Source organism: Myotis brandtii, unplaced genomic scaffold (genome assembly GCF_000412655.1).
Source record: "Myotis brandtii unplaced genomic scaffold, ASM41265v1 scaffold268, whole genome shotgun sequence".
Lineage (NCBI taxonomy): Eukaryota > Metazoa > Chordata > Mammalia > Chiroptera > Vespertilionidae > Myotis > Myotis brandtii.
Window position 1 is genome coordinate 2572002 of NW_005360187.1, and position 12365 is coordinate 2584366.

A 12365-nucleotide genomic window follows, 5' to 3' on the forward strand; every position below is an offset into this window, starting at 1 on the left:
CCCCCCCCCCGCCCCCCGAGTGCACAAATTTTTGTGCACCGGGCCTCTAGTCTCTATATATAAAAGCCAAGCAACCAGCACACCGAAACGACCGTAACGACTGGAACGACCAGTCGCTATGACATGCACTGCTGCTAGCCAACTGGCCTGATGGGGGGTGGGCGGTTCCTCCACCCCAGCTGGCCCCACCCCCAATAGGCCCCCCAATACCTTGATCGGAAGTGAGGCTGGCCGGCCAACCTCCTATGTTCCCTCCCCCGAGCTGGCTCAGCCCAATCAGCCCCCATGGGGCAGTCCAGCTGGACCCCACCCATGCACAAATTCGTGCACTGGGCCTCTAGTGTATTCTTATAATTAACCAACTATTGGAAATTTACCCAAACAGACAAATATAGATCTAAGTGATCTTCAAAATGTTCCTCATCTCTTTACTTCTCATCAAATGATCATAGTTCTCTTAAGGGGATAAAGACAGAAAGAAAATCATATATATTAGTTATAGTATTATATACTATATATATATTTATTAGAGGCCCAGTGCACAAATTCATGCACAGGTGGGTCCCTCTGGGTGGCCTGCAGGGATTGGGCCAAAACCCGAAGTTCAATGCCGCCTGCAGCTCCTACCTGCTGCTCCCACTCATCCTGGCCCCACTGTACCTGCCACAGGCTCGTGCCCAATCAGTCCCGATCTGGAGAGGCTCATGCTGATGCAGCAGTGCTCACCAGCCATGAGCCCTGTGTCTGGTGCCCTTCCGAGGGGAGTGGCTTTCGGGATCTGGCTGAAACCGGCTCTCCAACATCCCCGAGGGCTCCCGGATTGCGAGAGCGTGCAGGCCAGGCCGAGGAATCCCACTGGTGCACGATCGGGCAGGGGAGGGACCGCAGGAGGGCTTCAGGGCGTGTCCAGCCCATCTCGCTTAGTCCCGATCGGCCAGACCCCAGCAGCAAGCTAATGTACTGGTCGGAGCATCTGCTCCCTGGTGGTCAGTGCACATCATAGCGAGCGGCTGAGCAGCCTTAGCATATCATTAGCATATTACGCTTTGAGTGGTTGTTCTGCCGTTCAGTCTATTTGCATATCACCCTTTTATTATATAGGATTATCCTTTTAAAGATACATTGCAAAATTCATAAAATCTTTGGAGATCTTTACCAGCCATAGGGGAAGGTTCTTTGTTTTAAATTTTTTTTTCATTGATTTTATAGATAGAGGTAAGGAGAGGGAGAGAGATATATAAACATTGATAAGAAACATCAATATCAACTGGCTACCTCCTGCATGCCCCCTACTGGGGATTGAGCCCACAACCCAGGTATGTGCCCTGACCAATAATCGAACTGCATCGATACTTAACCACTGAGCCACACCAGATGGGCCACAGGGGAAGTTTTTATTCAAAACTCTTTTTCTAGCCCAGCCAGCATAGTTCAGTGATTGAGTGTCAACCTATGAATTGACCCAGGTTGCAGGCTCGATCCCCAGTGTAGGGCGTGCAGGAGGCAGCCAATCAATGATTCTCTCTTCTCATTGATGTTTCTATCTCTCCCTCCCTCTCCCTTCCTTTCTAAAATCAATAAAAAATAAGTAAAGACTATATAAAATCGCCGAACCGGTTTGGCTCAGTGGATAGAGCGTCGGCCTGCGGACTGAAGGGTCCCAGGTTCGATTCCAGTCAAGGGCATGTACCTTGGTTGTGGGCACATCCCCAGTGGGGGGCATGCAGGAGGCAGCTGATCGATCTCTCTCATCGATGTTTCTGGCTCTCTATCCCTCTCCCTTCTTCTCTGTAGAAAATCAATAAAATATTAAAAAAATAAATAAATAAAATAAAATGATGCAGCCACTTTGGAAAAAGTCTGGCAGTTCTTAAAAAATTAAAACAAACAAACAAAAAAAAACCCTCTTTTTCTAGAATTGTTTTTCTGCAATAGTAAAAACCTGAAGAGCATAAAATTAATATTCTCTTTCTGTTTGTCATTTAAAGATGATCAATAACATTTTGAACCAAGATTTTACAGAGAATGAAATGAGAATCCATCAACTTGGAATTTCATAATTAAAAAAAAAAATGTTTACTAGGATAATCCTTTTGTTAATATACTTCAATAAAGCTTATAATCTTTAAGCATGAGCCCAGTAATCATTCACAATATTGATACATACTTCTAGACTTTCCATTTTAGATTGTTTCAGAAATAAAGCATTTTTCTGCTTAATTTATTAAAATAAAATTATGTTGAAGGCAAAGATCAACAGTAATTAATATACAAATGCGAGAAGTCCTTCAGAAGGCTGAATGGGGCTTTGAAATTCAGCAGGGCTGAATATCTGCATGTTACCTGCTGCTAACTGAGTGGCCCAAGGCAATCCCCTAACCTGATAATCTTTTACTGTTTACTAAACTTTACCTTTGATATGCCTGTTTGCATTCCTAAAGGGTAATTGTGTATCCTAGTAAATGAAAAGGAGATGGATCCGGAGATTCAGCGGAACTTAGTCACTAGAAATAGTTTCCATCTGGCTTCCCCCATAATTTCTAAATTTATATATCTTGTCTTGTATATTAATTTGCATGTCAGCTCTTTCTCCAGGCTTTGAACCCAAGCTATGCAGGCTGTGGTTTCACAAAATTATAGTAAAAATATTTTTATAACTTACTTCAAAATAATTACTTAACACTATGTCTAAATAGAATTTTATTTAAAACTAGAGGCCCGGTGCACAAAATTCGTGCACTCGAGGTGGTGGGGGGGCAGTGTCACTCAGCCCAGATTGCAAGAGGGCGCAGGCCAGGCCGAGGGACCCCACCGGTGCACAATCGGGGCTAGGGAGGGACACGGGAGTTTGGCCAGCCGGGGAGGGACCACGGGAGGGATCCAGGGCATGTCCAGCCCATCTTGATCAGTCCCAATTGGCCAGACCCCAGCAGCAAGCTAACCTACTGGTCAGAGCGTCTGCCCCCTGGTGGTCAGTGCATGTCATAGTGACTGGTCGACTGTCTGCCCTGATGGTCAGTGCACGTCATAGCGAGCAGTTGAGCGGCCTTAGCATATCATTAGCATATTAGACTTTGATTGGTTGAATGGCTGACCAGAAGACTGGACACTTAGCATATTAGGCTTTCATTGTATAGGATACCAAACTAATTTTAATAACATTATCACTTAAAATACATAAAACATATTTACCTGATTTGACATAAGTGTCGAAACACAGTTATAAAATGAATCCAACTTTTCAGGTTTAATGCCTTCGAGAGCTTCCTTCTTGGTAAAAAGATTTATAACCTTTGTATACCATGTGTTCATTATCTTCTCTTCTGCCTTCCTAGCTTGTATTGATAGATCATTTTTCAGTGATTCACAATCAATTGGGCCTTTAGCTCTATTTATGAGAAAAATAAAAATGATTTTAAAGCAAATGATAGATACTGGTCTTGATATGTAATTGTTAAAACAAATAAAAAATTTAAAATTTTTTGAAATCTAAAGAAAAGTTCTGAAGATTTATCAGTGAGTTTTAAAAATTATATAGTCAAAAATATAAAGACTCAAACAGGAGACATTCACATTTTAAATGTTAATTAATAAATATGGGTTTTACCTAATTCCTGTTAAGTCCAGCAAAAGTGTATTAGCAAATGTCTTGTAACCAAGGTCCAGTAACATCTTCATAATTGGATGAACAATGTGCAAATTAGATAGTATTTGATTTCTTGCCTGCACATAGCTACCATGCCAAGGATTGGAATAATCTAGGCCTCTGGAAAGCAATACACCATGTTAAACAGGATTCAAACAATATACTCTAAGTTTTAGGAATAATATTTATGATATGGAATTAATATTAAAGAGAGAAAACTGCGGATTAAGAAGAGGGAAATCCTAAGGGCATGGAAGCCTTAGGAAATATGCATGTAATAAAAATACATCAAGATTTTGAAAGTGCATTATCCTCAGAGAGATCAGAGGTCATTTAAATTTTTTAAATTAAATTATTGGAGTAACATTGATTAATAACATGGTTTCAAGTGTACAACTTTATAATACAACATCTGTATATTCCATTGTGTGCTCACCACCCTAAGTCTAGTCTCCTGTCACCAAATATTTGACACCCTCTATCCTCTTCATACTCCCCCTACCCCCTTACCCTCTGCTAACCACTATACTGAGAACAAAGATCATTTGTGGGTAAGGAAGACTGATGGGCCAGGCATGAGTACCCTACTAACTTCCACTGTGCTCTGGCTCAGTTACCTTGGGCAGAGATAAATCAACACAGTCCTTAGTAATGGGGAGAAGGGATGGAGAAATCTATTTGGCATACACTGAAGCTCACTTAAGGTCAAATTGAACTGTGCATCCATATGCACAGTTCCCCTAATTGTATAGATTAAAACTACATAAGTACAGAGGATACTTTGGGGGAGAAAGAAAATCAGCAGTAGTACTATTTTTTTAGGTGTGTTCAAAATACCTTTGAGTTTCACAGCTGTAGACTTAAATAAAAGATCAGTTTATTTTCTTTTTCTTAAATATTTTTATTGATTTCAGAGAGGAAGGGAGACAGAGAGAGAGAGATGGAAACATCAGTGATGAGAGAGAATCATTGATCGACTGCCTCATGCCCTTCACTGGGGATCAAGCCCACAGCCCGGGCATGTGCCCTTGACTGGAATTGAACTCAGGACCTTTCAGTCCACAGGCCGACGCTCTATCCACTAAGCCAAACCAGCCAGGGCAAGATCAGTTTATTTTCAATCTATTATCAAAACCTAGGTGCAACACTGTTTTGAAAATAATTTACTCACACAGGGAATTCAGGTAAAGGACCTCCATCATCTTCAAGCCAGTTAACTGGAGGTTTCACAAGAACACTCTTCACTAAAATACATATATGTATTAATACTTCTTGAAAACCCTTTAAAGATGATCAATAACATTTTGAACCAAGATTTTACAGAGAATGAAATGAGAATCCATCAACTTGGAATCTCATAATTTCAAAAAAAATGTTTACTAGGATAGTCCTTTTGTTAATATACTCCAATAAAGCTTATACTCTTTAAGCATGAGCCCAGTAATCATTCATAATATTGATACATACTTCTAGACTTTCCTCCCATTTTAGATTGTTTCAGAAATAAAGCATTTTTCTGCTTAGTTTATTTAAATAAAACTATAGTTATTTTCTATAACTCAAATCAAAGTTTCTAACTCTTGATATTGAATGGTACAGTTTATTGTACATTAAATGAGTATAAGAAAAAATCCCTTTACTTGCAACAAAATCACTTTTGATACTGCTTTGGCCTTACTTTGAAGGTAAATTCAAATATGGTACAGCTTTAGTAAGTTCTCAGTTATTCTCTCTCTGTCTACTGAAAAGTCACTGCCATGGCCTCTTAAGAAAATTTATTCCAATAAAAATTGCAAAGGTTAAATCCCTAATAAATCTCCCCAAATCTGTTAATTTTATTTTACAATCCAGTACATAGTGTAGCAAGAATTATAAAGACAAAGTGAAAATCTAAAAAGCTATTTAGCTAATAAGCATATAAAAATTACTAAAAATGGCCTTAAATTGCAAATATTTTGACATTATAGGCTCAAAATAAACATTTAAATAAAAATAATATTTAAGAATACATATAGCTAAAAATATAACATGCATTATTCATATTTCTGCTTTTTATTGGGAGTAGCAGGGGAGCAACGGTGCTATATATTACTTACCCAAATACCTCTTCGTGCTTTTTTCAAAGTCACTTGACACTTCACTGATGAGACTTTGAAGGAGTTCCTCTCTTTTTTTCCCTTGCTTTAAAGACTCAGGTACCAGCATTAACATGTGATCCAGCCATTCCTGCTGAATAGGTACTATAGGACTACTTTCTACACATTGCTTCATATAAATATAGTTCAACTGAGAATGTAATAAGAAAAAAGTAAATGTTCTAAATGAAGTAGCATTTCAATGTAACTACTAAGCTCTGTGTTCTCAAGACAAAATTTTCCCTGAGAATAAAAATACTAGTATATTGCGAAATAACATACTTTCAGAATAAAAAGATTTTAACCCAAAGTACAATCTACAGATACCATTTTATATTCTTCTTTATTTATGATGAGTTCTCACCTAAATAATGTTCTTGGTATATTTCTCCTTTTCTCAAGGCAAAACAAAGACGTTTTATCTAACTTCCTTAACTCAACAAATATTCACAAATTCAACAAATATTTAGATATTGTTCCAAATGCTAAGGATACAGTAGTAAAAACAAAACATACAAAGCCCATGCTGTCTTGGAGATTATATTCTGGTACAAAGCAGTATAGTATAATTTCATAAATTCTCCCCTAGCAATGAGAAGTATAACAAAAATAGACACAAATAAATAGAAAGACAACACTAGATCTTGGTGAAGACATTTTAACATCATGAAAATTTCAGTTGGTGCCAAAATTAATTTAATGCAATACTAATATAAATATCTACACATATTTTATGGAACTAGACAAGCATAGAATTCATGTGGAACAATAAACATGTGAGAATAACCAAGAAATCCCGGAGAAAGAAAATCTACAAAAAAGGACTAGCCCTAGGAGACATTAAAATATACTATAAAATTTCTTTAATTAGAACTGTGTAGTACAGGTGCATTAATAGATAAATCAGTGGTAAAAAATGAAAAGTCCAGAAATAGGTCCAGTTCATAAGAATTTTAGTATATGGTAAATGCGGCATCTCAAATCACTGGAGCAAAGATGAAGTCGTTTCTTTTTATTTTATTTTTTATTGATTTCAGAGAGGAAGGGAGAGAGAGACAGAAACATCAATAATGAGAATCATTGATTGGCTGCCTCCTTCATGCCCCTTACTGGGGATTGAGCCTGCAATCCTGGCAAATAAACCGTGACCTGGTTCATAAACCACTAAGCCACACCAGCCAGGCCAAAGATGAAGTACTTAATGAATAGTTCTGGGATAACTGGTTAGCCATGTGGAAAAAGAAAAATATAATCACTACCTTACACTATACACAAGAATAAGTTCCATATAGTTCAGGAATTTAAATTAAACAGTGGAACTATACAAAGACTAGGGGGAAAAGAATAAATTTTTCTATAACTTGAGTGTATAGAAAAATTTCTTTGCTTCAAATTCCAGATACAAAAGGGAAAAAATAATTGAAAAATTCTGACTACATAAAAATATTTGCATGGTAAAAAAAAAAAAGTCACAATATGAAGGTCAAAAGACAACTGACAATCTGGTATAAAATATTTGCAATATATATCTCAAATAAAGTATAAAAAATACTTAAATTTAGTAAATGGATGAACCTTGAGAACATTATGCTAAATGAAATAAGCTGGTGACAAAAAAACCAGCATATTATTCCACTTATATGAGGTATCCAGAGTAGTCAAACTCAAATTCATAGAAACAGGAAATAGAATGGTAGTTGCCAGGGACTGAAGAGAGAGGCAAATGTGGAGTTGTTATTTAATAAGTTTCCGTTTTGAAAGATAAAGTTCTGGAAATGTGTTGCACAACAATATGCAAATACTTAACATCATTAAACTATACACTTAAAATGTTTAAGGTAATTTTTTTGTTAGCCCAGCCGGCATGACTCAGTGGTTGAGTGTCAACCTATGAACCAGGAGGACACAGGTTCAGTTCCCAGTCAGGGCACTTGCCTGGGTTGCGGGCTCGATCCCCAGTTGGGGTGTGCAGGAAGCATCCAATCAATGATTCTCTCTCATCACTGATGTTTCTATCCCACTCTCCCTTACTCTCTGAAATAAATAAAAATACATTCTTTTAAAAATAATAAATTTTATGTTAGTTGTATTTTATAATTTTTTTTTAATTTAGGGGAAAATAAGACCAGAATCCAATAGAAAATTAGGCAGAAGATATAAACCATTTCACAATAAAAATATTATTAAAATGGCCCCTAAACTTATGAAAAAAATGTTAATCTCACTCATAATTAGACAAAGCAAATTTAAACCATCCTGAGATCTCATTTGTCAGCTAATTGAAAAAAAAATACAGGTCCCACATAATGTGGTAAGACTATAAAGAAGCAACACTCTCATAAACTGTGAATAGGAAGGCAAACTACCACAACTCATGTGGAATGAAACTTTGTAATATCTAATAAAACCACATATTGACCCAGAAGTTCCACTTTTAGAAATTGAAAATACACCGTCAACAATATGAAAACACATATACACAAGGTTATTCACTGTAGCAAAATACTGGACGCATTTAAGAGGGGTTGAATAAATTATTATATATTCCACACATTGGTAGTCTGTGCAGCAGTAAAAAAGAATGAGGAAGTTGAATCAACACCTTAAATGTACACAATGTTATATATCAATTATATATTGATAAAGCTGGCAAAAAGAAAAGAATGAAAATCTCTATGAACTAATATGGAATGAGTTCTAGGATAAACAAAATGCAAAAGAATATTTATAATCTGATACATTTTGTGCAAGATAAAAGAAAAAAACATATATGTTTTTTTATAAAAAATTAATCACAGGAAAAATAAGCCAGAAATAATGACCTTGGTTATATAAATGGAGAGTATTGGAATAGGTAGAAAATTTGGGGAGGATGGGAACAGAGTAAAAGGGACAGAAGTATACATTTTACTATAGTTCTGACTTTTAAGCCATGCTATTGTTTCACATGCTCAAAATATAAGTAAAGAAAATCAGTAAGAATGAGGGGAAGAGAAACTCAAAATTTAAAACACACACACACACACACACAGAAAGAAATGAAGCTAACTGGATATCAACTTAATAATATAGTCATACTGGAAGAGGTATAGAACTAACCATGGTAACTTTTGAACACAGCATTTAGACTGTGTACCTTCAAGCTAAGTACAAAAAAATATATAGAAAAACACTGAACTATAGTGAATAGGTTTGTTTTCATGTGTTATGAGTTACTAATTTTACAACTGTTTATGTATATTTTAGGATTTAACAAAATCTATATATATAAAAGCCTAATATGCAAAGTGTCCCCTCAGGAGTTCAACCAACCAGGAGTTCAACCAACTGGGAGTTCGATCACTCGCTATGATGTGCACTGACCACTAGGGTGTGGCACAGAATGAAGGGAGGACCTGGCCAGCAGCAGGCAGCTGCTAGGGAACCTACCCGTACACGAATTTCATGCACTGAGCCTCTAGTAAATAAATAATTGTGTTTCTTAAAAGCCACGTTTCTCAAAAGACTAGAATGAACCCTGTGATGTTGAATCAGAATAGGAGGCATTAGTATAAACTCATGGTTTTTAAGATAGATGGATCATAGAAGGATGGCTACAGGGCAAGGGCAGGAGGAGCAGCTTTCTCTGCTGGCAGAAGACACTGTTCCTTTGCTGAGCCTCCCCCCTCAGCCATCAGTGACTGCCATACCTGAGTCTCCATCAACCTGGCTTACACCATTCTTCCTGCCCTGGTCAATTCCCTGAGACCCTGTCCCACTCAACTTGAGGACCCAACTAAGCTGCTTCCAATGGTGTTGCCATACAAATGGATCACACCCTGCAGACTTTCATAAAATATCTCAAAGGTCCACAACCTGCAAACAAGCAGCACAATTGACCCCCTACAGCCCACCCCACCTATCACCCCAGGCCCTCACAGCCCCATTGTCTGTGGTCATGGGCCATGCATATATGCATACAAGGTTCTTGCTTGTTTTATAATGTTGAGTCTTGAGAGGTCTTTATAAATCCTAGAGATAAATCCTTTGTTGGACATGCAATATGTGAATATTTTTTCCCAGTATGTAGCTTTTTTATCCATCCTCTTAACATGGTCTTTCACTGAGCAATAGTTCTTTTTTTTTTTTTTTTGCTAGTGCTTACTTTTTTTTTATTTTTTTTATTGTTTTATTGCTTAAAGTATTACAAAGAGTATTACATATGTCTCCTTTTTTTTCCACCCTTGACAATCCCCTGGCCTGAGCAATAGTTCTTAATTTTGATGAAATATAATTTTGGGGAATTTTTATGGATTATGCTTTATGTGTCATGTCTAAGAACTCTTTGCCCAACCTAGGTTTTCTTCTAAAATTTTTATAGTTTTACATTTCTCCCGTTTTTAATTATAAAACTTTAAAAAACAGTTTTACAATTTACACTTAAATCTATGATCAATTTTTAGTAATTTTTTTACAAAGTGAGATGTTTAGGCTGAGGTTTGGGATCTTTCGTTGTTGTTTACTTGTTTTATTTTTTTATGGATGTCTACTTGCTCCACCCTATTTATTAAAAAGACTGTCCTTCCTCCATAGAATTGATTTTTGCACCTTGCTCAAAAATCAGTTGATTGCACTTGTGGGGTTAAATGGGTCATCTATTGTGTTCCATTGATCCATTTGTCCAATTATTCAAAAATAAAAGATTTTTTAAAAGTCAACTGGAGGTCTAGTGATAGAAATATTGGAAAAATATCTTTTTGATTTGGCAATTAGTGGTCAATGGTGACATTAATGATGAAGTGGTGGAGTTTCTAGAAGCCAGATTGCCAAGAGCAGTGGGTTCAGGAGTGAATGAATGTTTTTACACCCAGGTACCTATTTTAGATTGTAAAACACTAAAAGGCAAAAACTGTGGAGGAAGAGTGAGGATGCTAAACACATAAACAGAAATATCTTATAATTCACCCGGCCTCATATTAGATATTTATGAATGTTTAGGGGTTGTTTCATATTAGTTCTTATACCAAGTAAAGAGGAAATTCACAGCCAAAATCTCCAGAAAAGTTGGGAAGCAGAAGGAGAAGGAGGACAAGTATTTTTAAACAACAAACTCACAATAGCTAAAATGAGGGTCTTCCAAAGATCCTCAATCCACATGAAGGAATCTTTAGTCCTCTATCCCCAAGGGGAACACTAAAGGAATGGAAAATCTGTACCCCTCTCTGGGAACATGTTGTATAAATTCCTCTTTGGTATAACTAGCTCCATGAGTTTACATATCCTTTGCTGTTAAAGAAATTTCTCATGTTGTCATCTTTCCACCAATCATATCTTAGTCCCTTATTGTTACCCATAGTCTTTTTTTTAAATCTCTAGCACCTTATATCAGTACTAGAGGCCTGGTGCACGAATTTGTGCACATTGAAAGGAAATTAATTAAAAGAAATATTTTAATATCACTATTCGCCCTTTCTCTATAATAGAAGTGTCAACCAAATTCATGATCAACAATGACAGATGGAAACACTCGCGTGCAATTGGCGCCAGCGAGAGCTTTATGTGTGTAGATAAACTTGCTTAATTAGACCTGCTTTCTGATTTAGCTAAAATTTTACCAGCCCAGTGAAGTACCCCAACTTCTCTTTCAAGTAATTGTCAGCAACACAGCAGTAAATATCCACACAAAGCAGATTATTATTGTAGATCACAGAGGGAGAACAAAGGGTGAAACATTTAACTGTAGCAGTGTTTGACTATATTCTGCGCAGTGAGAAAACCTGAAGTCATTTTCAAGTTCTACCATTTCTTACTTCTTTTCAGTCAGGTCAAGTTTCTAAACTTTCTAAATCTCCATTTTCCAGCTAATGACAAGAAAATAGGATTCAACTGAGTCTCCTATATACCTTCTGAGAGGATCAAATGAGATGAGGCACGTGAAAACGCTTCACAGACATTTGGTTAAAGTGTAAAATGTTTGCACCTGGCTATAAAGCAAGTCGGGTTCCTGGGCTGAAGAAACTCCAAGGAGGGTAGTCACTAGGGAGAGGAAGCGGGTATTGCTACGTGACGTCATTACCCGGCGCCCACAGCCACTGTTTCCAGGCTGGGCTAGGCTATGGGCCACATATTTGGTTAAGTAAAATGTTTGCACCTGGCTATAAAGCAAGTCGGGTTCCTGGGCTGAAGAAACTCCAAGGAGGGTAGTCACTAGGGAGAGGAAGCGGGTATTGCTACGTGACGTCATTACCCGGCGCCCACAGCCACTGTTTCCAGGCTGGGCTAGGCTATGGGCCACATTTTGTGGCATGGCGTCTTGACAGCATTGGCTGCAATTTGGTGGGCTGTTGAATAGGGTGGTGGCGGGACCTGTGTCCCACTTGGGGGAAGCCGAGTGTTGCTTTGTCGGCGCCAGGTCCATGGTGCCATTTCTTTGTAAATGGCTAGTGTGCATCATGGCAGCTCCTGCATTGAGCATCTGCCCCCTGGTGGTCAGTGCATGTCATAGGAACCAGTTGGATGGTTGGAGGGACACTTAGCATATTAGCCTTTTATATATATACTAGGGGCCCGGTGCACGAAATTCGTGCACTGGGTGAGGGGGGGGG

The 12365-nt window shown here is 37.7% G+C and overlaps 1 protein-coding gene across 1 annotated transcript in view; it reads right to left on the reverse strand.

Annotated features, from left to right (window-relative positions):
• The window catches only part of DNAH12 (dynein, axonemal, heavy chain 12), a 260675-nt gene that overhangs the window by 222981 nt on the left and 25329 nt on the right, over nt 1-12365 (reverse strand). The window contains exons 7-10 of the mRNA XM_014541350.1: nt 5743-5932; nt 4818-4890; nt 3608-3766; nt 3193-3388 (exon numbers count right to left, since the gene is read on the reverse strand). Of these exons, the coding sequence (XP_014396836.1) occupies nt 3193-3388; nt 3608-3766; nt 4818-4890; nt 5743-5932 (618 nt within the window). The remainder of the gene's footprint in view (nt 1-3192; nt 3389-3607; nt 3767-4817; nt 4891-5742; nt 5933-12365) is intronic.